General features: G+C 41.2%; 1 protein-coding gene across 10 annotated transcripts in view; it reads right to left on the bottom strand.

Annotated features, from left to right (window-relative positions):
* The window catches only part of dzank1 (double zinc ribbon and ankyrin repeat domains 1), a 113,949-nt gene that overhangs the window by 39,684 nt on the left and 47,481 nt on the right, over nucleotides 1-26,784 (bottom strand). For all 10 annotated transcript variants that reach the window (XR_011961911.1, XM_072581221.1, XM_072581224.1 and 7 more), the window contains one exon: nucleotides 19,975-20,197. Coding sequence is in view for 9 of the 10 variants with exons in the window: in XM_072581221.1 (XP_072437322.1) it covers nucleotides 19,975-20,197 (223 nt within the window). In the remaining variant the exon portion in view is untranslated. The remainder of the gene's footprint in view (nucleotides 1-19,974; nucleotides 20,198-26,784) is intronic.

Raw genomic sequence — 26,784 nt, 5'->3', positions numbered from 1 at the left:
AGCTGGCCAAAGTTTAAGAATGCAGAATTCTCAGAAGGTTATCAGGCTGAAGGAGGACACAAAGACAGGGTGGGATAAGCCCATGGAGACACTAAATGAAGATGACCACAGGAGCAAAAGCAGGTTAGCGAGTGCAAAGATTTGGGGTGAATGAGAGTGGATGGTGAATTTTAGAGAATCCCAATTTTACAGAGGGTACCAGCCAGGAGCATATTGGTATTGTCAGATTGCGAGGGAAAAGGTGGATGAAGCTTCAGCAGCAGGTGTGTTAAGCACAGGAGAAGACAGGTGATGACTTGGAGGTGTGAGTAGATTGCATTGATGATGGACAGAATATGAAATCTGAAACTCAGTTTTGTATAAGGATGTAAGGGTCTGAAAGCGTTAATGCTGAGCAGTACTTTAAATGCTAACTACTGTGATAAAATCACAGGGATGTGGCCAGGAGAACAACCAAAGATTGGAAGAGGTAAGATATACTATCTTGTTCTTCCTTATAGATATTATTACAGAAACTATCATATCAATGTAACTAGAACATACTTGCAATCTTGCAATAAACTACTATTTAAGAGCTTCTTCTCATTCGACTACCGAGTGGCTCTCCTTTTCCACATTAAACCAAGTACTCCCTGAACATCCTTACCAAGGCCGGTACCATCAACTCTACTAGATAGCTCATGCAACATGACAAGCTGTTATGAGGATTCATCTTGCAACACTCAGTCCCAGAGTGTGGGCAGGAAGAGGAATGGAGTCTGTGACTAAGGAATAGTATTTTAGAGGGGACTGTAGATAATGTAATTGGTCATTGCAGTAGTTAACTATAGGACTATAGGAAATGTCTAATCATCCAAGGCAGGATAAAGGACAAGACCATATGACAAATTAGGGGCAGTGGAACAATGTTCCAGTTCAGAATGATCCCCAATAAACAACCAGTTCTGGTAATGGAAAGCACAAACTGACAACGAGATCTGGTGATTAATGACTAAACTAGTCCTTCACCATAAACATTCAAGCCTGAATCTTGAGAACCTAAGATGTGGATCAGACCGGGAAACAACCAGGGTGAGAGACACTAATGATTTTAATGGAGAATGAGATATTAATAGTGCGAAATTAGCCGCACATGTCATTGTGAGTAGAGGAGCAAAAGTTAAGACTGTAAGGAATTTGGAAGTACGTGATTTGGGAGAAACTTTTTTTTTGAGTTAAACAGAAAAGCAATTTGGATTAGGCACAGGAAGGTTTCAGGGTAAACATTGGCAAAGAAACCTCCTGCCAAATACCACAACCAGCCTTCCTCCATATTGAACAACACTTGGAGGAAGCACTGAAGGTGACAAGGGTGCAAAATGTACTCTGGGTGGGGGATTTCAATGTCAAACATCAAGAGTGGGCCAGTAACAGCATTACTAATCAAGCTAGTCAGGTCCTAAAGGACATAGCAGCAAGACTGAGTCTGTGGCAGATGGTGAGGGAAGAGAGAAAAACAAATTGACCTCATCTTTACAATCTGCCGGCTGTAGATGCATCTGTCCATGACAGTACCTTTATATCTAGAATACACTCCATCATGTTGTGTGGCTCTATCACCATGTTCGAGAGTGTGGTGCTGGAAAAGTGCAGCAGGTCAGGCAGTATCCGAGGAGAATCAATGTTTCAGGCATAAGCCCTTCATCGGAAATGAATCAGGATTCCCAATGATGGGCTTATGCCCGAAACGTTGATTCTCCTGCTCCTCAGATGCTGCCTGACTTGCTGTGCTTTTCTAGCACCACACTCTTAACTTTGATCTCCAGCATCTGCAGTCTTCACTTTCTCCTATTATTACCATGTTAAATGGGACAGCATTTGAACAGATCTGGCAACTCAAGATTGGGAATCCAAAAGGTACTGTGGACCACCAACAGCAGCAGACTTGTACTCCAACACAATCTGCAATGTCATGGGTTGGGAAGATAGGAAGACAGTGAACTCAAAGAAGAACAAGACAGGATGGAAACTGAAATCATTAAGGGTGAAACATCAGTGCAGAGAATGGCAGAGGATAGCATTGAAGATATCTCAGTATGAAATGCGGTGTAATACTTGGGTAGGCAGTAATGATTGAGGAATTTAAAGTTGAGGGAAGAATGGTGGATCAAAGTGAGATGTTTAAAGGAGAAGTTGCCAGAGGAAGGTGGTGGTGATGGGGGAGCAGGTGGCAGATAAGCTGTAGTTTTATGTTAAGAATAATAATGCCATCACAGGGGTCTGAATGGGTAAGTGGTGGAAGGTATAGAGTCATAGAATCATACAGCATGGAAACAGACTGTTTGGTCCAACCAGTCCATGCTGACCATGTTCCCAAACTAAACTAATCCCACCTGACTGCGCATGGCCCATGACCTGCCAAACCTTTCTTATTCATGAACTTATCTGAATGTCTTTGAAACATTGTAACTGTACCTACATCTAACATTTTCTCTGGCAGTACGTTCTGCACATGAACCACTATCTGTGTAAAAATGTTGCCCCTTCATGTCCTTTTTAAAACTTTTGTTTCTCACCTTAAAAATATACCCCCTTGTTTTGAACACACCCATACTGGGGAAAAGACCCTAGGATGTCATTCACCTAATCTAATCCACTCACGATTTTATAAACCTCAATGAGGTCACCCCTCAACCTTTTACACTCCAGTTAAAAAAGTCCCAGCCTTTCCCGTCTATTTTTATATCTCAAACCCTTCATTCCTGGCAACATTAAGATAAATCTTTTCTGAACCCTCTCCAGTTTAATAATATCCTTCCTATAACAGGGCGACCAGAACTGCACACGTTGTGCCAGAAGAGGCTTCACCAGTGTCCTGTACAACCTCAATATGACACCCAAACTCTAGTACTCAAAGGTCTGAGCAATAAAGGTGCTGAATGCATTCTTAACCACCCTGCCTATGTGTGATGCAGATTTCAATGAATTATGTACCTGAACCCCGAGGGCTCTCTGCTCGACAACATTATCTACAGTCCCACCATTAATTGTATATGTCCTCCCCTTGTTTGATTTACCAAAATGCAATATCTCACATTTATTCAAATTAAACTCCATCTGCCACTCCACAGTCCATTGACCCAATTGATCAAGATCTCTTTGTAATCTTAGATAAGCTTCTTCACTGTCCAGTAGACCACCAGTTTTGGTGTCATCTGAAAACTTACTAACCATGCCTTCGCATCCAAATCATTTGTATAAATGACTAACAAAACTGGATCCCATTCCAATCCCTGTGGAACACCATTGGTCATAAGCCTGGTGTGGGAACATTATTAAGGGCAAATAATGGTGTCATTATCCATCAGTCAAGTTTACTTAAAGGCCATGTTGCTAATGAATCCTCCACAACAGCTCACACATGTCAATGTCTTGTTAATATAAATAAATGGATAAGGAGCATCATAAAATCATAGAAACTCTACAGTGTGGAAACAGCTCTTTTGCCCAACAAGTCCACATTGACCCTCCGAAGACTAACCCATCCAGACCCATTCCCCTACCCTATTACTCTACATTTTCTCTGACTAATGCACCTATCCTATACATCCCTGAACATTATGGGCAATTTTGCATGGCCAATTCACTTAACCTGCACATCTTTGGACTGTGGGAGGAAACCGGAGCATCCGGAAGAAACCCAAGCAGACACGGGGAGAATGTGCAAAGTCCACATTGTCGCCAGAGGCTGGAATCAAACCAGGGTCCCTGGCACTGTGAGGCAACAGTGCTAACCACTGAGCCACCATACTGCCCCTAACCAGGAGGCTACTTGATGAGTTTTCTTTATGCAATATATCTCAAGAGATGCACAGAGGGTTATCAGCAGAGAGATAGCAAGAGACGGTTAAGAAGGTTGCAAAATGATAGAAAAGTGAACAATTCGACATGTAGTGGAAAAATTCAGACAGAAGGTCTTCTACTCTTGCTTCTGGGTTCCTGACCCAGGAATCATCTCATTATTTTTGCAAGAACTAAACCACATGACTCTATCCATCAGCACTATTTTCAATATTACCAATTCAGGTATACATTGCATTTTTTGACAATAATTTCTTGTGTCAGCAGCATGGATAATCTTTAAACAGTTCACTTAAAAATGTCTTTTATAACAACATTTAAATTTGAGTTTAAAATGTGAAATGGCATTGAAAAAGACCTAAGACAAACATGAAAAGGCAATTATGTTAAAGAGTTTCTGAACACTTGATTCATGTCCAATCATGCCTAACAGGTTGAAATACAGTTTGTCTATCTTGACTGGAAATTTTATTTAGGTTAATTTTTCACAAATACTAATCAGTCAGCAACTTTTGACAAAATTGCTAAACTATCGTATATGATTTGCTCCAGGAACAGTAAGGTTTTCTAAACCCCTAATCATTCCAGCAGCCAACATCTCAGTGGAAAATCCACGTACAGCTTATATGCCTTTAAGGAAATAGATGAAACTTAAAAGGTATATTCATGTTAATTCAGAACAATAGAATTATTTCCAGTTTTTCCACTTTAATCCTTTGGTTATGCACATTTTGCCGTTTAAAAATAAACATATTAAACATGTTAATACAATGATTTGGAGATAATGGTGTTGGACTGGGGTGTACAAAGTTAAAAATCACACAACACCAGGTTATAGTCCAAAAGGTTTAATTGGAAGCACACTAGCTTTTGGAGCGACGCTTCTTCATCAGGTGGTAGTGGAGGGCTTGATCATAACACAGAGTTTATAGCAAAAATTTGCAGTGTGATGTAACTGAAATTATACATTGAAAAATTGATTGTCTGTTAAGCCTTTCATCTGTTAGAATACAGTGATAGTTTCACTTCTTTCATGTGTAAATCACAAAACCTTTTTTGCTATAAATTCTGTGTTACAATCAAGCCCTCCACTATCACATGATGAAGGAGCGTTGCTCCGAAAGCTAGTGTGCTTCCAATTAAACCTGTTGGACTATAAACTGGTGTTGTGTGATTTTTAACTATGTTAATACAAGTTTGACTAGATTCGATTCAGCATCACATGGTCAGAAACAGTGGAAGAGAGTCATTCAGTTCCTTAAGCCTATTCTGCTATTCAATTAGATCATCACTGGTAGGTATCTTAGCCCTAGGTACCTACCTGTGTACAATAGCTCTTGATACCCTTACCCCACAAAAATCTCTCAATCTCAGTTTTGAAATATTCAATTGACCTATCTTCAATATCCTTTTGGAGATTTCTTTAGATTTCTTGACTTTAGCGCAGTGAGAACAACTAGCTGTCAATGCCAGCAAAACCGAGGAACACATTATTGACTTTCGGCAGGATGTTACTCATGCCCCCTCCTACACATTAACAGCACAAAGGTGGAATGAGTGGAGAGTGTAAAGCTCCTGGGAGTGGTCATCAACAACAAGTTTTCTTGGACTCTTCATGTGGACACACTGGTCACAAAGGCCCAACAATGTCTCTTCTTCCTCAGGCAGCTGAGAAAATTTGGCATGAAGACAAATACCCTTGCCATTTTTATAGGTGCGCCATCGAGAGCATTCTGTCTGGATGTATCACTACCTGGTATGGCAACTGCACCATTCAAGATCAGAGATGGTTACAGAGAGTGGAGGACTCAGCTCGGACAATCACAAAGGCCAACCTCCCATTATAGAATCCATCTACCAGGCCCAGTGTCAAGGAAAGGTCGCCAGCATTCTCAAAGTTCCACCCCACCCTGGCAATGTTTTTCTACAACCTCTACCATCTGGGAAAAGGTACAGAAGCTTTAACACATGCACCAGCTGGTTTTGAAACAGTTTCTACCCTACTGTTGTTAGAATAGTAATGGACTCACAAACTCTTAGCATTCGCCTGTACCTGCGTTTTTGTTTTCACCACTGTTTACCTATTATTTACTTATCTATGCTATTAAACTATTTGATCTGCCTGTATTGGTCACAAGGTAAAAACAATGAATGCAGATGCTGAAAACCAAATACTGGATTAGTGGTGCTGGAAGAGCACAGCAGTTCAGGCAGCATCCAACGAGCAGCGAAATTGACGTTTCGGGCAACAGCCCTTCATCAGGAATGCATCAGTATTGGTCACAAGACAAAGCTTCTCACTGTGCTTTGGTACATGTGACAATAAGTTCAATTCAAATTCAAAAGAATTGCTTCTTGATGTCACTTTGACTGGCCTAGTTCTAATTTTAAAATTATATTCCTAATTCTTGACTCACAGCCAGAAGAAACAGTTTCTCTCAATCTACCCCATCAAATCCTTCAAGCATCTTAAACAATTCAATTAAGCCGAAGGGATGGTGTCGTGGTAATGTCATTGGACTAGCAATCCATAAATACCATCTTTCGGGGATGTGAAATCTGAATTCAATAAAATCTGGAATAAGGAGTGACCGTGTAACAACCGTTAATTGTCGTAAAAATCTATGTTTCATTCTTGCTCTTTAGAGAAGGAAATCTGCTGTTCTTATATGGTCTGGCCTACATGTGGCTGCAGAGACAGAGCAGAACAGTGTGATTGACTGAACTGCCTCTTGGCAATTAGGGATGGGCAATAAATACTGGCTTTGGCAATGACACCCACATTCCATGAACAAATATTTTAAAAATCTTCTATATTCAAGAGAATACAGGCCTAATCTATCCCTGCTGTCCCTTCGGTTGGGTATCATACTGGTGAATTTGCACTGCAATCTCACCAAAAGCTTCTTCAGGTGCAGTTTCCAAAATGAAATGCAGTACTTTGAATGCAGTGGAGCAGTAATGGCGCCAACCACCTTGACTATCCAGTTTTAGACATAACTGAGAAGTGAGCATTCAAACTACCATTACACCAGACTTTCAAGTATTGTATTTTCTGGAAATGGAATTTATGTTAAGAACAAAATGTAAACAGGCAGATTTAGGTGATCGAAGGGGTAACGGCAAACAAAAACAGCACTCACAAGGTTAAACATAGAAAGGGCTGATGACTAAAACAAATAAAAACCTTTAACAGCCTGGGGCTAATTATGTTCCCAAATAATAAAATGGAGCAGGATAGTACAAACAATTAAACAGAGTTCTGTGAAATACCAACTTACTTTCCTACTTCTGACTATCAAGAATACAAAGGGCAGTTATTAAACCTTTAGTCAAATAATCTTTTGCATATACCTCAGGAAAATAAGATTAAAATGTAGAGAAACATCCCTGTAATGAGGTACATAGCATTTGTTTAGTTAATATTCAACAAGAATAACTTTGAATATTTGTAGATTTAACATTTAAAAAAAAACATATTTTACCACAGGTACAGTTAGAAGTTAAGGGTTTTTTTTTTAAAAGCACTGCAAAGCAGATTTTACAAAGAAATGCATGGCAGAGTGCAAATGCTTGTTCAGACTGCAAGAACTCAATACACTGTATGGATGACTGCAGGAAGGGTTTGATGCCAAAGGCAGTGACTAACAAAGAGCCCCACCTTTCTCTGGGAAAGTTCATGCACTGGCCTGTATCTCACAAGCACTGGCAGGTACTGAGGGGCAGGGTAAAGATACAGCAATTTGTGTTAGATCTACATTCTTTGGAACTGGTTGCAAATAATATTGGGAGTGGCTTTGCTATTCTTAAAGTGAACAAAACACAAAACTGTCAAAAGCTTATAATGCAATTCAATCCAGAAGAACTATAACTAGATCAAATCTGAGTCTCTTTGGAAATAACATCACGGAGCTGTAATTATGGTTCAGAAAATTGCAGCAATGTGCTAATTTTCAAGGATAACATTTTGGACAATTTTAGATTCCATGTGATTCTGAAATTGTATAGTCATCATGAAGGGATTCTGATGCCCACACAGCAATCTCTGAGTCAGTAGTAAATGTGAAGTTAAAACTGATCATGTATGACATTCTATGAATTGAGGTAAATCATTGCCATCACTGCTTACACCTGACACCCCATTTCATTCATATGAGAACTAGAAGAGATCAAGCCTGCTCCACGAACTTGTCAGATCAAAGCTGATTTGTGACTCAACACCATTTACCTACCTTGCCTCGATACCCTTACGCCCCCGCCCAAAGAAAAAGTATTAATTGATCCTCTGCATCCGCAATCTTTTGAGGGAGAGGTTTCAGATTCCCACTATCTTTTGGTAAACTATATTGGCAAACCTGCTATTGGAGATAATCATATAGACACAATAGCACTGATGGTATTGTAGAACAGGTTGATTCCAGCTGGTTAAACCCCTCTCCTGATTCTATTTACAATGACTTAAATAGAAATGGAAAATAAGAGAACTATCTCAAGAGTGGCTGAACTGATAACCATTTTAGATTATTGCCCCAAGTTAAAATGAGCCCTACTGACACTAGTGCTGTCAGAGGTAGCATGACACTCCTTGGTGGGGGGGGGTTCTCTGTTTAGTGCCTCTGCCCTCTGGTGGCTTGTAGGCAGCAGGCAGCATCTACCATCTGGGTGCAAAGAGGATATCCTAGCCTGCTCTTACATGTGAGGACAGATTTAAAGTCTTTGACCTAGATGTACTCTCCTCACTCTGGGGAAAATCCAGCTGCATGGCAAATTTGCAGGGGTGTCTTCAATACTGATTAGGAAGGAGTTCACTCAGCAAACACACCTACTACTGGTTATCCACACCATGCAACATAAATATAGGAAGATTGGCTCAGCAAGGCAATGAATAAATCTGTCAAGAGTTGTCACAGCTGACCTGGGCTGGCCAACACAACAAGATAGATGCAAACTTCTCTATTTTTCAGCTGTAGAAGCAAGTGCGAGAATCTGTCATGACTGGCAGACTGGTAATTTAAGAAATAAAAGCCCTCCTATGTTGCACTTTCACAATCTCAAGTGGATCTGACGACAATTTTAAACTGACATTGTGCGGCTATTGACTCATGGTGTGCTTCCTGTAAACATTTTGTAGTGGAACATGATGGAAGGTAACCTTATCAACTATGTCCCAGAGCATGTTACAGTCAATGAAGTACTTTTATAGTGTCATCATGATTGTTAAGAAAGAAATGCAAATGCCATTTGCACATTGAGATAATGACCTGTTCATTGACAGATGGCCAGGACATCATGAAGAATCACCAACTGGGTTTTTTAAAAAGATTGCTATGGCTTTTTAAACATCCAGCTAAGATGGCAGATCAGGCATTAACTTAACATATCATGCAACAACACAGTAACACTGTGTTGTTTTTCAAACCATAGTCTCAGCCTGGATTACATGCTCAAATCTCTAAAGTGAGACTTGAACACACATCTACCACAGTGGCATGAAAGCTACCAATAATGACACAATTGGCTCTGTGGCAAGAAAGATTCTGCCTTTGTTTTGCATTTTTCTGTAAGTATATGGAGAGTGCTAACTCAGCACTGGGGAAAAATAAACACCTGCAAAGCTCTACTCACACACTCCATGTTGGACACATCACTACAATGTGGAGACGTGCAAAAACATTAAAACACAACTGCAATGCTTTATGTGAAGAGTCAGCTTTTGGCTCCATTTTAAGGAACCACCTTCTTTGTAAGACAGATAAGCCCACACTGTGATTAGCTGACAACACCTACATCTTAGTAATGATTGTGGTTCCATGAGGCTCTTGAAAGGTAGTTCTGCATTCCTAACACATGACTTGTTTTGAGTTATGTATAAAAGCTGGATCCAAACCCTGCGTGTTAATTATAGAGAAAAAGAAAACACGTGTAATCTGAAAAGAAAAAACAGTGACTCTTCTTCCATCAGTTGCACTTTATAATTCAAAGTAAATTTTTAATGAAAATGTCAAAAACTGAAGTGAATTTTAAGGCTGGCATGTACCTGTTATTGCAATTAAGCCCTAAGTTTCATTGTACACTTCCTATTTACATCTCATCTGTCCTTTACCTATTTAGGGTCAGATGTGGTTCAACGAGAGTACTCTCATTCCTGGGTCAGAAGATTGTGGTTGCAAGCCCCACTGAGTCTAGGGAGTAGAGCACAAAGTTGACACTCCAACACAGTATGGAAGACAGTTGCTATATTTTGTACATTCAACATTGACTACCCTTCAGAAGTATTCTACTGACTTTTAAAATGAATCGGATCCTAGAGTAGTGAAAGCACTTGTAAGTATTCCTTTATTTTTTTAAAAAGTAACCTACCTGGTGCACCACATCAGGGCAGATGGTGGAATTTGAATTCAATAAAAGTCTGGAATTCATCCTGTCCTGCTCTGGGTATTATCATGGCCACAAAACCATCCCCAATTGTAGTGAAAACTTATTGGCTTCACTGGAAACTGTCATCCTTATCTTGTCTGATTCCACATCCACAACAATGTGGTTAACTCACACATGCCTTCTGAAATGGCCTAGCAAGCTACTCAGCTGTATCAACTTCTGGACCATGTAGAAAGGAATGAAATCAGATGGAGATGCTGGCATCGACCTGGTATGAAAACAACAAAAAGAAAACACAACCCTGCTGACCTTGCAAAGTCCTCCTTATTAACAACTGGGGGCAAGTGCTAAAACTGAGACAGCTGTCTCACAGACTTGTCAAGCACCAGCCTGACAGTCATACTCATGGAATCATATGTCCCAAGCACCACTGTCACCTTCTCCATCTCTGGGTATGTCCTGCCCCAGCAAGACAGTCCTAGCAGAGATGATGGCACAGGTATACAATAGGGAGGGAGCTGCCCTATGAGGCCTCATCATGATTCGGGTCAAAGAATGGCTAGGAGCTCATGTGCTGATTACCACGTACCCCATCCCTCTCCTGACTGATGAATCGGTATTCCTCCACGCACATCAAACCTGAAGGAAGCTTCGAGTGGGCAAGGCAGCAGAATGTACTCTGGTGGGCAACTTCAATGTCAATCACTACCAACCGAACTGGTTGAGTCTTAAACAGTGTCGCTACTGAACTGAGTCTGTGGCAGGTCGTGAGGGAATCAACAAGAGGGAAAAACATACTGAACGCCATTCTCAGTGATCTGCCTGTCGCATATGCAGCTGCCATGACAACATTGGTAAGAGTGACCACCACATCGTCCTTGTAGAGACAAAGTCCTGTCTTCACATTACCTTCTATCATGTTGCATGATACTATTTACCATGTTAAACAATGCCGACTTTGAACAGATTTAGTACCTTGACTCAACTGGGCATGCTTGAGACTTTGATCACCTTGTATACATGTCTCTTTAATGGCTATTCAATCATACCCATTAATTCTATTTGGGCTGTTAAATCATCTATTTTATTCTGAATACCACACACATTTAAGGAAAGACCCTTTAATTTTGCCTTTTTATTATATTTTTTCTCCTGTTGATCCCAGTTGCTGTTTTTTTATGCTTGTATAGTCTGTTTCTTCCCATCCCACTCTGGGTATCATCATCAAAACAGTTGTTCTCCAATTTTGCCATATCCTTTTGCTTGATGAGACTATGGATCCTCTCTTCAAAACCATACTCCCAATAATTAGCTTAAAGTGCTCTCTACAATACTAGTTACATGATCTGCCAGGACACTGGTCCTAGCATGGTTCAAGTGAAGCCCATTCCATCACAACAGATTCCTTTTATCCCAGTAATGTAGTCTGTGCCCTAGGGACAGAAACCCATTCTTGCTATGCCACTCTAAGTCATGTATTTAAGTCCTTGACTTTATATACAAATTGTTAATTTGCCTGTGGCTTCAGAAGTAATCCAGAGATGATGTTTTCTAATTTAGGCTCATACCAACATAACCCCCTTTCTAGTTCTATCAATGTGAGCGGTATTACTGTGGATGACAACATCTGGATCACTACTCTCTAACTCCAAGTTTCTCTCCAACCCCAAGGAGATGTTCTTCACCACGGCACCATGCAGGCAACACAGCCTCCTGGACTCACACTCATTGTGCAGAGAATGGCCTATATCCTCTAAATTATATTGTACTGTCTTTATAAATGCACATTAAAACCTTGCTTAATTTTAGTCATCATTCCCCAGCTTTTGAGTTGTGTCTCAGACTATCAAACTGACGCACAAGGGAGTTGCACCTTGTACATTATTGCTTTAAATCCACAAAATCATTACAAATGATCTGGTCATTTATTGCATGATGTTTATAGAGTTATGTTGGGTACAAACTGGCTGCTATGTTTTGTATGTTAATCAATGGCTACACTGTTAATTGCATCAATTAAGGTTTGAGTGCAGATGGGTGGGGGAGGGCTGATTAGATAATTCATTGCTCACATCCCATGCACAGATAAAATAAAAACAACTGGTGGAATTTTAAAATGTCACTTTAAAGCATGGTCTTGAGATAATTTGATACCATCATTTTCAAACACAGCACACAAGTTATTCAGTGCCTGAAGTGGCTGCATCCAGAGTTGATGAGAAGAAAGCTCTAGTTTCCATGAAGGATGCCAAGGAAGCACAGGATGTTAAGAAGAGAAAAAGATACAGAAAAAAAATTATTCCATTATTATACCTCCAATGGAGGTTAATCCTGACATGGATATAGCCTCTAAGGCCATCATCATGCACTCGTTCATCAATGATATTTGAGAACATCGCAGTTGACATCTCCTCCCTGGATGTTCCATTACAAAAGCACAGTACCATCAGTTCCTGCTGTGCACCAGTGGCTGCATAAGCAGCCAGCTAAGCACACTGTTTTGGAAGGGATAAAGACAGTGACAAAAAAACACCAGCTGTAAGTAATCGTTCACATTGTACAGGTCTTTCTGCTATAATGTGCGTTTTGCTAACGCGAATTTGCTATATTGATGAATTGGGGACACTGGTTTAAAAATACAAACTTTTAAAATGAGTGTCGGCTGTAACGCCATTACATTGCCAACAATTTAAGTACAATTTCTAAAGAACAATTTTTCTATCATTCGGGGTTGCACAAGAAAGCAACCATCGTGTTATTGAAGAACTACCTGTATAGAAAAAAAGACTCCCAGATCACACTTATTTTCTGTGGCTTTAAGGAGTCGGTGTGCCATGGATGTACAGAATATGTCAGGTTGCAGACACTTTCCATCACTTGTACAGACTACACCTCAAACTTTAGCTATAGATCAGGAATGTGGGGGTTAAAGTGCAACATTTGGTGCAGAAGCAGATGAGCAGATTGGATTTGTGTCTGCTCCCAGCCCTAGCTAAGATGGCCATAAATAATTTCAGGCAACCAGTGGCTAAGGGGGCTCATTGGGTTTAACTGCCTGCCTCTCTTCTGTAGTTAGATCCATACATGTGTCGCTTGAGATGAAGCATATCAAACAATGATGAGTCAGAATACAGAAAGGGCTTGGTGATGTGGTACAATGATACCAACCTCTCTCTCTGTGTCAGCAAAACAAAAGAAAACATATTTTGGGTTGAGAGCATCAGGTTTCTAGGAGTGACAATAACCAGCAACTTGTCTTGGATTTCCCATGCAGATGCAACAGTCAAGATGGCACAATAGCACCTCTTCTTCAGGCGGCTCAGAAAATTTGGCATGTTCATAAGGACTGTCACCAACCTTTACAGATGCACCATAGAAAGCATTACTATCTAGGTGGATAATGGCCTGGTATGGCAACTGCTCTGCCCAAGACCATAAGAAACTACAGAAGGTTGTGGGCACAGCCCAGACCATCATGGAAGCCATCCATAGATTCCATTTATAACTCTCTTCACCACGTAAAGGCTGCCAGCATCATCCAAGACCCATCCCACCACAGTAATGCTCTCCTGCAACCTCTTCCATCAGGCAGAAGATACAGAAGCTTGAACGCATGCACCAACAGGTTCAAGAACAACTTCTTTCCTGCCGTTATTAAACAGATGAATGGACTCTCCAACTTCAAATAATGTTGATCTTGTTAATGCTGATTTTGTCTCATGCACATCCTGTGTGATGTAACCTGTATGCCTCACTCTGTGCAAGTTTTCTTTTTCACCCTATGATCTGTGAGTCCTGGCTTACTATGATCTGCCTGTACTGCTTGCAAACATAGCTTTTCACTGTACAGAGGTACATGTGACAATAAATCAAATCAATTAGTCAAAAAAAATGCATGTGACATCAACCAAAGCACATGAGCCTTTCCACAACTAGAGTACCGCAGCAGTCACTGTGCCCCGTACATTCTGGAAATGTTACTTTTAATTTAATAACTTTCTCTCGTAGACCCTGTTTTATTGCAATAATGTGAAAGTGCCCTTTAAGGGGTTGATAACTTGTTTTTTTTTAATTGATTACAAGTATAAAGAGACATTTATTGACTCTGGTGGCATGTTTCTAGAGTTAGAGCTAGACGTTTCAATTTCTCACTTTGTTAATAAATCTAAAAGTAAGTAAACATTGATTTCTGGTCTCTCCCTTCACCCTTCTTGGCTGCAAATCTCCTCGGTTTATCCTCAGGCTGTAAAAGGTGCTATATAAATGACAAGTGTTCTTTTCTATTATGGATAGCTACTGGAGAGGTTATAAACAGTGTTACTAACTGATCAGTTCTCTGGACGACAGATTTACCAAAAAAATGCAAAAGTCAAAGAAATAATATTGTAATATCTTTGAGTGGCATGGTTTTCAAGTTTCCAGTTACCTCAAGTAAGGCAAAGATCAGACACAATATTTACACGGGCATCAAGGGACACAAGATAAAAGTGGATAAACAGCATTAATATAGAAATCTGCCAAGACAGAACTTTAGAGATTGAATGGTCTATGTCTGTTCTTATTTTCCACAAAATGGAGATCTGAATTCCTAATATTATTTATCTTGTGCACACTTGTCGCTACAGAAACAATAAATACCTTCCGAGCAGCAGTTTTTTTATTTGATGGTAGAAATCCTCATGATGTGCATATTGCGTATTATGAAATTAACCCAAAAGTAGACATGGAAACCACTCGTTTATCAGTACCATCTTACTATACCCTAGTGATTCAGGCAAGGATATATTCACCAGTTGAATCTCACCCAATGTTATTCAGTTCAGAGAACCTTCACAAGGCAATCCATGTCATGTTCTCTTCTCATAGCGTTTCATCTTGAAGAGGTAATCCAAGGCACACCTCGTCCTACCAAAGTGAATTAGATCAGGTTCCAACCACAGTAATATTTTATTCCATGAAATCTCCATGAAAAGAGGTTGAGGCATTTAGGATTGCATTTGCCGGAGTTCAGAAGGATGAGGGGAGATCTCATAGAAACCTATAAAATTCCAACAGGAAGAGACAAGGTGGATGCAGGAAGAATGTTCCAAATAGTGAAGGAGTTCTGAACCAGGAGTCACAGTCTGAGGATGGGGAGTAGGTCATTAGCACTGAGAGGAGAAATTTTTTCACCCAGACTGGTGAACCTGCAGAAGTTGTGACCACAGAACACAGTCAACTCCAAAACATTGTGAATTTCAAGGAATTGGATATAGCACTTGGGGCTAAAGAGTTCAAAAGATATGGGGAAAGAAACAAGAATAGCCTATTGAGTTGGACTATCAGCTATGATATAATGAATGGTGGAGAGGGCTCAAAGACCCCTACTCTTGCTCTATTTTTGATGTTTCTATGAAAATAGTCTACACCAACTGTTCACCAGGAGTACTGTCCTATCCCCCAGTCCAGGCACTCCGTACATACATTTGAGACACCACCCTCATGCTCCACCTCCTTCAAGACTTTTGCTTCTCTGGCCCCCAACGCCTTATCTTCACCATGGACATCCAGTTCTAGTCACATCCATCCACCATGACCACAGTCTCCAAGCCCTCTGTTTTTCCCTCTCTTGACATCCCTGCCAGTACCGTTCCACTGACACTCTTATTCATTTGGCTGAACTGGTTCTCACCCACAAAGATTTCTCCTTTGAATCCCCCCACTTCCTCCAGACGCAAGAGGTAGCCATGAGCACCCGCATGGGGCCTAGTTATGCCTGTCTCTTTGTCGGTATGTGGAACAGTCCATCTTCTGCAGTTACGCCAGCACCATTTCCCACCTCTTTCTCCACTACATTGATGACTGCATTGGCACCACCTTATTACCAATTCCCAATATACAGTTTATTCCCAATTCCTCCGCATTTGCTCCCAGGAGGACCAGTTCTACCACAGAAAACACTAGACAGCATCTTTCTTTAAACACCACAATTTCCCCTCCCATGTGGTTGATGGTGCCCTCCTGCTCATCTCATCCACTTCCTGCGCTTTCGCCCTCGAACTCCAGCCCTCTAACCGCAACAAGGATAGAATCCCCCTGGTCCTCACCTTCCACCCCACAAACCTCTGTATACATCGCATCATCCTCAGCCATTTCCGCCACCTACAAACGGACCTCACCACCAGAAATACATTTTCCTCCCCACCCTTATCAGTTTTCTGTAAAGACCGTTCCCTCCTCGACTCCCTCGTCACGTCCATGCCCTCCTACCAACCCACCCTCCCCTCCTGGCACCTTCCCCTGCTACTGCTGGAATTGTAAAACCTGCGCCCTCACCTCTGTCCAAGGCCCCAAAGGAGCCTTCCACATCCAAGGTTTCATCTGCACTTCCACACGTCATTTACTGTATCCGTTGCTCCCAGTGCGGTCTCCTCTACATTGGGGAGTCAGGAGGCCTACTCGCAGAGCACTTCAGAGAACATCTCTGGATCACCTGCACCAACCAACCCCACCGTCCTGTGGTGGCCAAACACTTCAACTACCCCGTCCTATTCCACCAAGGACATGCAGGTCCTGGGCCTCCTCCGTCCCCACTCCCTAACCACCAGACGCTTGGAGGAAGAACGCCTCATCTTCTGCCTCTGGACCCTCCAACCTTATGGCATCTATGTAGATTTCACCAGTTTCCTCATTTCCCCTCTCCCAGCTCTAACCTTCCAACTCGGCACCACCCTCATGACCTGTCCGACCTGTCCATCTTCCTTCCCACCTATCCGCTCCACCCTCCTCTCTGACCTATCACCATTACCTCCACCTCCTGTTACCTATTGCATTCCCAGCTACCTTTCCTGCAGCCCCATCACCCTCCCATTTACCTCACCACCCCCTCAGCTCACAGCCTCATTCCTGATAAAGGGCTTTTGCCAGAAACGTCAACTCTCTTCCTCCTCGGATGCTGCCTGACCTACTGTGCTTTTCCAGCACCACGCTGCTTTAAACATTACCCTATCTGAACTCAAGCTTTAGTGGAGGCCATCCAGTTCTAGCCACTCAGTAACTGCAAGTAGCACTGTTTCTTGAATGTTTACTGTACTGTAATTCCATTACATTTAGTCATTAGAATTTCACAAGCTTAGTGTCTCCATTCTTAACAATGCCTTTGCATCAGTGGAGCAGAAACTGTAAAAAAGTAGAGCTGTGTTGCTAAATACATTATTCATCAGCTACACTTAGCTTACAGCAAAGCCACATGTGGTCAACTGGAAGGCATGTGGCTAGGTGCATTTCTGATTAGTTTCAAAAATGCACAATATACAGTGCTGGCTATGATCGTAAACTTGAATGATGTTTTCTGCATTATAGAAAAGTAATGAGATGAAAGATATAGAGTGGGCAATCATTTTTGATCACAAAGCTCCTTACTGTCTTAAGTTAAAAATTACGCAATACCAGGTTTTAGTCCAACAGGTTTATTTGGAAGCACAAGCTTTCAGAGCGCCGCTCCTTCATCAGGTGGCTGTGGAGTATAAGATCGCAAGACACAGAATTTATAGCAAAAGTTTACAGCGTGATGTAACTGAAATTATATATTGAAAAAGACCTGGATTGTTTGTTGAGTTTCTCATCTTTTAGAATGAACATGTTCATTTCGGTTCTTTCATATGTAAATTCCAGAACTTTAAAGTTACATTCTCAAGTGAACTTTAACAATAGGTGCCATGCTGGCCCAGATAATGCACTTATGGTGTGAGGTGTCCTGTGTGAGGCTGTCTGTGCCCCAATGTTCAGACTGACTAAATAAGAGATTTACAGAATCTTATGTGGATTCATGCAGTTTTTGAGCAAAATAAAATGAAATTCTACAAGTACAAATTCACCCCACAAACTTATATGTGTGTGCATACATGTAGGTGTGTGCAAGCGAGGGGGGTATGAGTGTCTGTGTGTGTGTGTGTCTGCGCACGAGGGTGTATGTGGATCTATGAGAGAGTGTGAATGCATATGTATGTGAGTGTGAGTGTAAAGGGGTATAAGTCTGTGAGTGGGTGCTCGTGGGTCTGTAGGGTGTGTGTGTGTGTGTGTGTGTGTGTGTGTGTGTGTGTGTGTGTGTTCACCTGTAGTGTGACATGAACCCAAGGTCCTAGTTGACGCCAATCACATGGATACCAAACATGGCTACGAGCCTCTGCTCGGTCACTTTGCGTTGTTGCCTGTCCCGAAGTCCGTATTGGAGGATGATCACCCAAAGGTCTGAGGTCAAATGTCCTAGAGCGCTGAAGTGTTCTCCGATTGGGAGGGAACAATCCTGTCTGTTGATTGTTGTGCGGTATCCATCCATCCGTTATCCGTTGCTGTATCATGCCTCAAGGCATCCTTGATTACAGCATATGAGATAGACAACATTGGCCAAGTCACATCAGTACCTGCCACGCACATGGTGGGTGATGTCCCCACGTATAATGGTGGCATCCTTTTGACACTGACACATCTTGCAGCGTCTGAGATGCGTCAGAGTGTCGACACGGATATCACCATTACATGTGGGGACACCACCCACCATGTAAATGGCAGGTACTCATATGACTCGGCCAATGTTGTTTATCTCATACACTGCAGGCAAGGATGCCCTGAGGCATGGTACTTTGGTGAGACTGAGCAGAGGATATGGCAATGGATAAATGCACACCGCACAACAATCAACAGACAGGATTGTTCCCTCCCGGTCGGAGAACACTTCAGCGGTCCAGGACATTCAACCTCAGACCTTCAGGTGATCATCCTCCAATGCGGACTTCGGGACAGGCAACAATGCAAAGTGTCCGAGCAGAGGCTGATAGCCAAGTGCGGAACCCATGGGGCTGGCCTCAATAGGGACCTTGGATTCATGTCACACTGCAGGTGACACCATTGCAACACACACACACACACACACACACACACACACACACACACACACACGTACGTTTGTGGGGTGAATTTGTACTTACAGAATTACATTTTATTTTGCTCAAAAACTGCATGAATCCATGTAAGATTCTGTAAAGTCCTTTTTTAGATTAGAGACAGTCTGAACATTGTGGCACAGACAGCCTCACACAGGACGCCTCACACCTTCAATGCACTATCTGGGCCAACATGGCATCTATTGTTAAAGTTCACTTGAGAATGTAACTTTAAAAAAGTTCTGGAATTTATATATGAAAGAACCGAAATGAACATGTTCATTCTAAAAGATGAGAGACTCAACAAACTATCTAGGTCTTTTTCAATATATAATTTCAGTTACGTCACACTGTAAACTTTCGCTATAAATCCTGTGTCTTACGATCTTATACTCTACAACCAACTGCGTAAGTGTATGGGTCTGTAGGAGGGGTGTGTGTGTGTGTGTGTGTGTGTGTCTTCCAAAAGCTAGTGCTTACAAATAAACCTGATAGACTACAACTAGGTGTCATGTGATTTTTAACTTTGTACAGCCCGCTCCAACACCGGCACCTGAAAATCTTTACTGTCTTGGTTATTTAAATGTGGAAGCTGTCTGTTCAGTCAGTAAGCACAGGAAGTACATTTACCTTTGCTGTGTACATGTAAGCAAGGTCTTTTATGCTAAAATGAATGCATCACAGCTAAAACAGTGTTACTGTAGCCACACCTATGTTGACTCAGTGACTGTTATTGGACATGATAGAATTGTACTATGTTAAGTAGGGCCTGCTTAAACTGGATGCTGTATCTTAGATACGTTTGGATTTCAAGCATATAAGCAACATTACGCACCCCTTCCAGGGCTGATGGCTGTTAGAAGGGGACGTCGATCGGTCATCTTCTGCTGTCTTTCTTGTTCCATTATGACTTCCATCTCCTTCTTCTCCAGCATCTTACAGGATGGGTAAAATAGACCAACCGTTTGGGTGCTTTGGTCCTTCTTAGATTCCAACCCAAGCCTCTGTAGTGGGATAGTCAAAGGTTGCCAGATTGGAGAAGAATGCAGATCTGCGGTCTTCAGGGCAAAAAATATAATAGAAATGAGATGATGTTTGAAGGTCTTTAGGGTTTGTAACCATGAGAGAGAAATTGCAACTAATTGTGTTAGAGGTCAATCTTTAATATGTACTTTTGAAGTTCTTGTTCAAGCTATTTTAACAGAATAGATAACCGTTAGAAAAAAAAACTTGTATTTATATAGCATCTTACACAAGATTGCAATTTGCTTTACAGACAATTATGCATTTGTGCAGCATTTTGTTTGTTGTAATCCAAGAAAGGGGACGATTACTTGCTGATAATGATGAGAAAAGCTATTTGGAATGATGTACATGGAGTGATAGGACACTAAGAAAAACCTGCTCTCTCCTGAACAGTGTTTTGAGACATTTTATGCCCAACAATTAGTGCAGACGAGGCTTCAGACTGACATTTTGCACAGAAGACAGCACCTCCAACAGGACAGCACTCCTTCACTGGTCTGTGCTTAACTCTTTGAAAACTGATGAATCCAAAACCTTTTGATTCAGAGCCACAGGTGTTAACTGATAAAGTTTCACACCTAAAATTGTCTTTGTCAATCTAATAAAACTACACTGCGACAGAGCCACAAATTACAACCAATTTTATTGCACCAAATTTGCTGTTAGGTCAAGTTAATCTCAAAATCAACTTTGACAAAGGCATGGCTTAATTAATAACATTAGACTTTAGACTGTATTACTAGACATACAACTGAAATGCTATGTAAAACATATGGAAGCACTGATGATAACACATTCAATACTCAAGGCAATTTAAACCTGCCGTTAATGGACTTTGAGATAAGTGTATCATGGATTCCAAAGGTGAAAGATTAAATGGAAGTTGGATTGTAAACAGGTTCTGTATTTAGGTGGTTAAAAAGCTTTTAACAAATATTACTCAAGGTGGCTATAGGTAAAAACTCATTTCAATGATTAGAGGCAACATTGTGCCAGCATTCACATAATTGAACTTTCCATGTTTACAGTAACAAAAGATAAATACACAGATAGAAGTCAGGGCTGCTTTTTAAACAAATTGTGTTTTTGGATGAGACAAACTGTGTAGTCATCGACTGACAGTGTATCATTTTACACCACCTAATCCAACTACCCCCAGCTCCCTCCAACTTTGCTGAACTTTATAATTAAAGCTTAACAGTAAAACTGTAGCACTGAGATTTATGTTTCCAAAAATATCAAACCCTTCAGTAGATAACTATAAGAGAAAAATCAATGGATGCATTGCTGCCATATGCAAGCTTGAGCTGCCCCAAAGCAGTTATGCCAAAATGAGTGTGACTCTTAACAACTCAAGTCATCTAATGAGTTGCTCATTACTGAACAGTAACTGATGCCAGGAGATGAGATGAAGTAAGGTGGGAGGAAGGCAGAACGGAGCACAAACACTGGCATAGATAAATTGAATTGACTGACTCATTTTGGTGCTAGAAGTTCTTTGCAATGTGAATTGTTGGAGTTTGCACGAATTTGTCCACTTTCAGAACTTTTCCTAAAATTATTTCATGAGGTAAGCCTACTTGGTCAAACAAAAGCAAATGCAAAAGTGAAACAACTGAAAGTTGTTGCAAGTGTATTTTTATGCCTCTATCTTTTCTGATCTAGTGCAACAAGACCAGGAAGGGGAACTACTAAATCCTGAGAAAGAATGCTTTTAAAAATAAACTGTGTCTTTCAGATGCTATATCATTTGCATATTTATATGATTTAAAGTATTTTTACTGTTTGTAAAATTTTTCTTTAATGCTTTCTCAATTAAGTCATCCTCTTCTTACACAGCCAACAAGAAACTAAACGTAAATTGCTTGAAACTGTAAGACACTGATCTGTTCAATGTACAATATGATCGCAAAATCTCACAATAGAAGTCTGTTTTACAGACAATTAAATAGCACATGATAGAAAAACAAACAATTCAACTTAGACCTGATACCGGTTTAGCATAATATGCAGCTGTTATTCAAACTCTGAAAATAATAACCAATTTTTTTTAAACAAGGGAACAGTCTGCCATCCTGTGGCTTGAAATGGAAATTATCCATCAGCAGCGTAAAACTGCATTCAAACTATATACGTTTTCCATAATTGAAAGCTTTTTATGTCCACACCTATATATTAAACCCAATACCTACGTTTGAAGTCAATTTGATATTTGCTGTTGTGCAGCAAGGCAAATAAAAAGGACACTTTTCTTTTGTATAATTACTGGTATCACGTGAAATAATTGCTGAACAGAAGTCAGCCATGACTCCCTGCAGGTGGAGAAAATGACTTTTTTTTTTGTTTTCACATTGCACTTCATGAACTCAGGATATCCTAAAGAACGTTACAGCAGAAAGTGAGCACTGCAGACACTGGACATGTTACCATTGTTCCTTAGGCTTTGACTTTGCCAACAAGTCTGTTATGTGGCACATTAGCAAGTACATTTTGGAAGACCATGTGCAATGCATCAAACACAATACCCTCAGCAACCTTCTCTGTTACCTTGTCTTTATATCCTCTTTAGTCACAAGAAAGGTCCCAAAGGACTGGAGAATAGCCAATGTTGTTCCTTTGTTTAAAAAGGGGCAACAGGGATATTCCAGGAAATTACAGGCTGGTGAGCCTTACATCTGTGGTAGAGAAATTATTGAAGATGATTCTTAGGCATAGGATTTATTGACATTTGGAAATATTTGGACTTATCAGTGATAGTCTCACAAACTTGACAGATTTTTTTTGAGAAACTGACAATAGATGATTGATGAGAGCAGGGTAGTAGATATTGTCATTAAGGATTTTAGAAAGGCCCTTGACATGGTCCCTCATGGCAGGTTGATAAAGAAGATGAAGCCATATGGGATCTGCGGTGAGTTGGTAAGATGGATACAGAACTGGCTTAGTCATAGAAGACAGATAGTAGTGGTGGAATAGTATTTTTCTGACTGGAGATACGTGGCCAATATGTTCTAAAAACAATTAAAAAGGATAAGAACATAATCCTACTACCAGCAGGCAAAGGCAGAATAACGGCTATTATGGGCAAGATTGAATACATTCAAAAAGCAGAGAAATTACTTGCAGATACTGACAACAACCTATAGAGGGAGTATGACCAACATGCCCCAGGTAACCAATAGAATAAACAGCGCACTACAGAATCTACAAAAAAAATCAGACTGATAACCAGGACAGACCCACAAAAGATGAAGCCAGAAGGCAACAACATCCCAAGATTTTATGGATTACCTAAGGTACACTGACATACCACTTAGACCTATTGTGGCACTTCCAAGAATTCCATGGCATAAACTGGCAAATGAACCCAGTAGTCAAAGGGAAATTGAGAAACAAACTTGTAAGGAGATCTCAGCTGTCTGTAAGAATAATAGGGTAGTTATGGTAGGGGATTTTAACTTTCCAAACATAGACTGGGACTGCCATAGTGTTAAAGGTTTAGATGGAGAGGAATTTCTTAAGTGTGTACAAGACAATTTTCTGATTCAGTATGTGGATGCACCTTCTAGAGAAGTTGCAAAACTAGATCTACTCTTGGGAAATAAGGCAGGGCAGGTGACAGAGGTGTCAGTGGGGGAGCACTTTAGGGCCAGCAACCATAATTTTATTCATTTTAAAATAGTGATGGAAAAGGATAGACCCCAGATCTAAAATTTGAAGTTCTAAATTGGAGAAAGGCCAATTTTGATGGTATTAGGCAAGAACTTTTGAAAGCTGATTGGAGGCAGATGTTCACAGGTCAAGGGACGGCTAGAAAATGGGAAGCCTTCAGAAATGAGATAACAAGAATCCAGAGAAAGTATATTCCTGTCAGGGTGAAAGGGAAGGCTGGTAGGTATAGGGAATGCTGGATGACTAAAGAAATTGAGGGTTTGTTTAAGAAAAAAAAAGGAAGCATATGTCAGGTATAGACAGGATAGATTGAGTGAATCCTTAGAAGAGTATAAAGGAAGTAGGAGTATACTTAAGAGGGAAATCAGGAAGGCAAAATGGGGACATGAGATACTTTGGCAAATACAATTAAGGAGAATCCGAAGGGTTTTTACAAATATATTAAGGACAAAAGGGTAACTAGGGAGAGAATAGGGCCCCTCAAAGATCAGCAAGGTGGCCTTTGTGTGGAGCCACAGAAAATGGGGGAGATACTAAATGAATATTTTGCATCAGTATTTACTGTGGAAAAGGATATGGAAGATATAGACTGCAGGGAAATAGATGGTGACATCTTGCAAAATGTCCAGATTACAGAGGAGGAAGTGCTGAATGTCTTGAAACGGTTAAAAGGGATAAATCCCCAGGACCTGATCAGGTGTACCCGAGAACTTTATGGGAAGCTAGAGAAGTGATTGCTGGGTCTCTTGCTGAGATATTTGTATCATCGATAGTCACAGGTGAGGTGCTGGAAGACTGGAAGTTGGCAACCGTGGTGCCATTGTTTAAAAAAGTGGTAAAGACAAGCCAGGGAACTATAGACCGGTGAGCCTGACCTTGGTGGTGGGCAAGTTGTTGGAGTGAATCCTGAGGGACAGGATGTACATGTATTTGGAAAGGCAAGGACTGATTCTGGATAGTCAACATGGCTTTGTGCGTGGGAAATCATATCTCATAAACTTAATTGAGTTTTTTGAAGAAGTAACAAAGAAGTTTGATGAGGGCAGAGCAGTAGATGTGATCTATATGGACTTCAATAAAGCATATGACAAGGTTCCCCATGGCAGACTGATTAGCAAGGTTAGATCTCATGGAATACAGGGAGAACTAGCCATTTGGATACAGAACTGGCTCAAAGGTAGAAGACAGAGGGTGGTGGGGGAGGGTTGTTTTCCAGACTGGAGGCCTGTGACCAGTGGAGTGCCACAAAGATCGGTGCTGGGCCCTTTACTTTTTGTCATTTACATAAATGATTTGGATGCGAGCATAAGAGGTACAGTTAGTAAGTTTGCAGATGACACCAAAATTGGAGGTGTAGTGGACAGCGAAGAGGGTTACCTCAGATTACAACAGGATCTGGACCAGATAGGCCAATGGGCTGAGAAGTGGCAGATGGAGTTTAATTCAGATAAATGCGAGGTGCTGCATTTTGGGAAAGCAAATCTTAGCAGGACTTATACACTTAATGATAAGGTCCTAGGGAGTGTTGCTGAACAAAGAGACCTTGGAATACAGGTTCATAGCTCCTTGAAAGTAGAGTCGCAGGTAGATAGGATAGTGAAGGCGGCATTTGGTATGCTTTCCTTTATTGGTCAGAGTATTGAGTACAGGAGTTGGGAGGTCATGTTGCGGCTATACAGGACATTGGTTAGGCCACTGTTGGAATATTGAGTGCAATTCTGGTCTCCTTCCTATCGGAAAGATGTTGTGAAACTTGAAAGGGTTCAGAAAAGATACAAGAATGTTACCAGGGTTGGAGGATCTGAGCTACAAGGAGAGGCTGAACAGGCTGGGGCTGTTTTCCCTGGAGCGTCGGAGGCTGAGGGGTGACCTTATAGAGGTTTACAAAATTGAGGGGCATGGATAGGATAGATAGACAAAGTATTTTCCCTGGGGTCGGGGAGTCCAGAACTAGAGGGCATAGGTTTAGGGTGAGAGGGGAAAGATATAAGAGAGATCTAAGGGGCAACTTTTTCACGCAGAGGGTAGTACGTGTATGGAATGAGTTGCCAGAGGATGTGGTGGAGGTTGATACAATTGCAACATTTAAGAGGCATTTGGATGGGTATATGAATATGAAGAGTTTGGTGGGATATGGGCCGGGTGCTGGCAGGTGGGACTAGATTGGGTTGGGATATCTGGTTGGCATGGACGGTTGGACCGAAGTGTCAAACAAAATAAAAGAACTGCAGATGCTAAAAAAACTGAAATAAAACCAGAACTAGCTGGAGAAATTCAGCAGCTCTGGCAGCATCTGTGGAAAGAAAACAAAGTCAATGTTGCAGGTCCAGTGACACTCTTTCAGAATGTATTCTGAAGAAGTCACTGAACCCAAAATGTTGACTCTGCTTTCTCTCTAAAGAGAGAAAAAAAACTGCAGATGCTGGAATCCAAGATAGACAAGCAAGAGGCTGGGAGAACACAGCAAGGCAAGTAGCATCAGGATGTGGAGAAATCAACATTTTGGGTTTAACCCTTCTTCAGGTCTGGGGGTGGATATAAGGGGAGCTGCAGACAAAGGGGGTTGGAGGGCAGGGTGGTGAAGTGTTGTTAGGTGAAAAAGATAGGTAGAGGGTATGACCTTGTTGATCAATGGAAGGAATGAATCTGGAAAGTGGCTGGGAGGAGTGGGGGGGGGGGTTTAAAATTGGAGAACTCAGTGTTGACCCTTCTGGGCTGCAGGCTACCCACGTGGAAGATAAGGTGTTATTCCTCCAATTTGCAGTTTGATTTGTTGTGGCAATGGAGGAGGCCAAGGATGGTCATGTTGGAAAGGGAATGGGAATTAAAATGGATGATGACTGGGATTCCGGTCAGCCCCTATGGGGCTGGCTGAGATGCTCAGTGAACCATTCCCTAAGTTAACATTTGGTCTCCCTGATGTCAAGAAGACCACATTGGAAGCACC

This window comes from Chiloscyllium punctatum, chromosome 11 (assembly GCF_047496795.1).
Source record: "Chiloscyllium punctatum isolate Juve2018m chromosome 11, sChiPun1.3, whole genome shotgun sequence".
Lineage (NCBI taxonomy): Eukaryota > Metazoa > Chordata > Chondrichthyes > Orectolobiformes > Hemiscylliidae > Chiloscyllium > Chiloscyllium punctatum.
The sequence above is the reverse complement of the archived record's forward strand: the minus strand, read 5'-3'. Positions and strand labels throughout refer to the sequence as shown.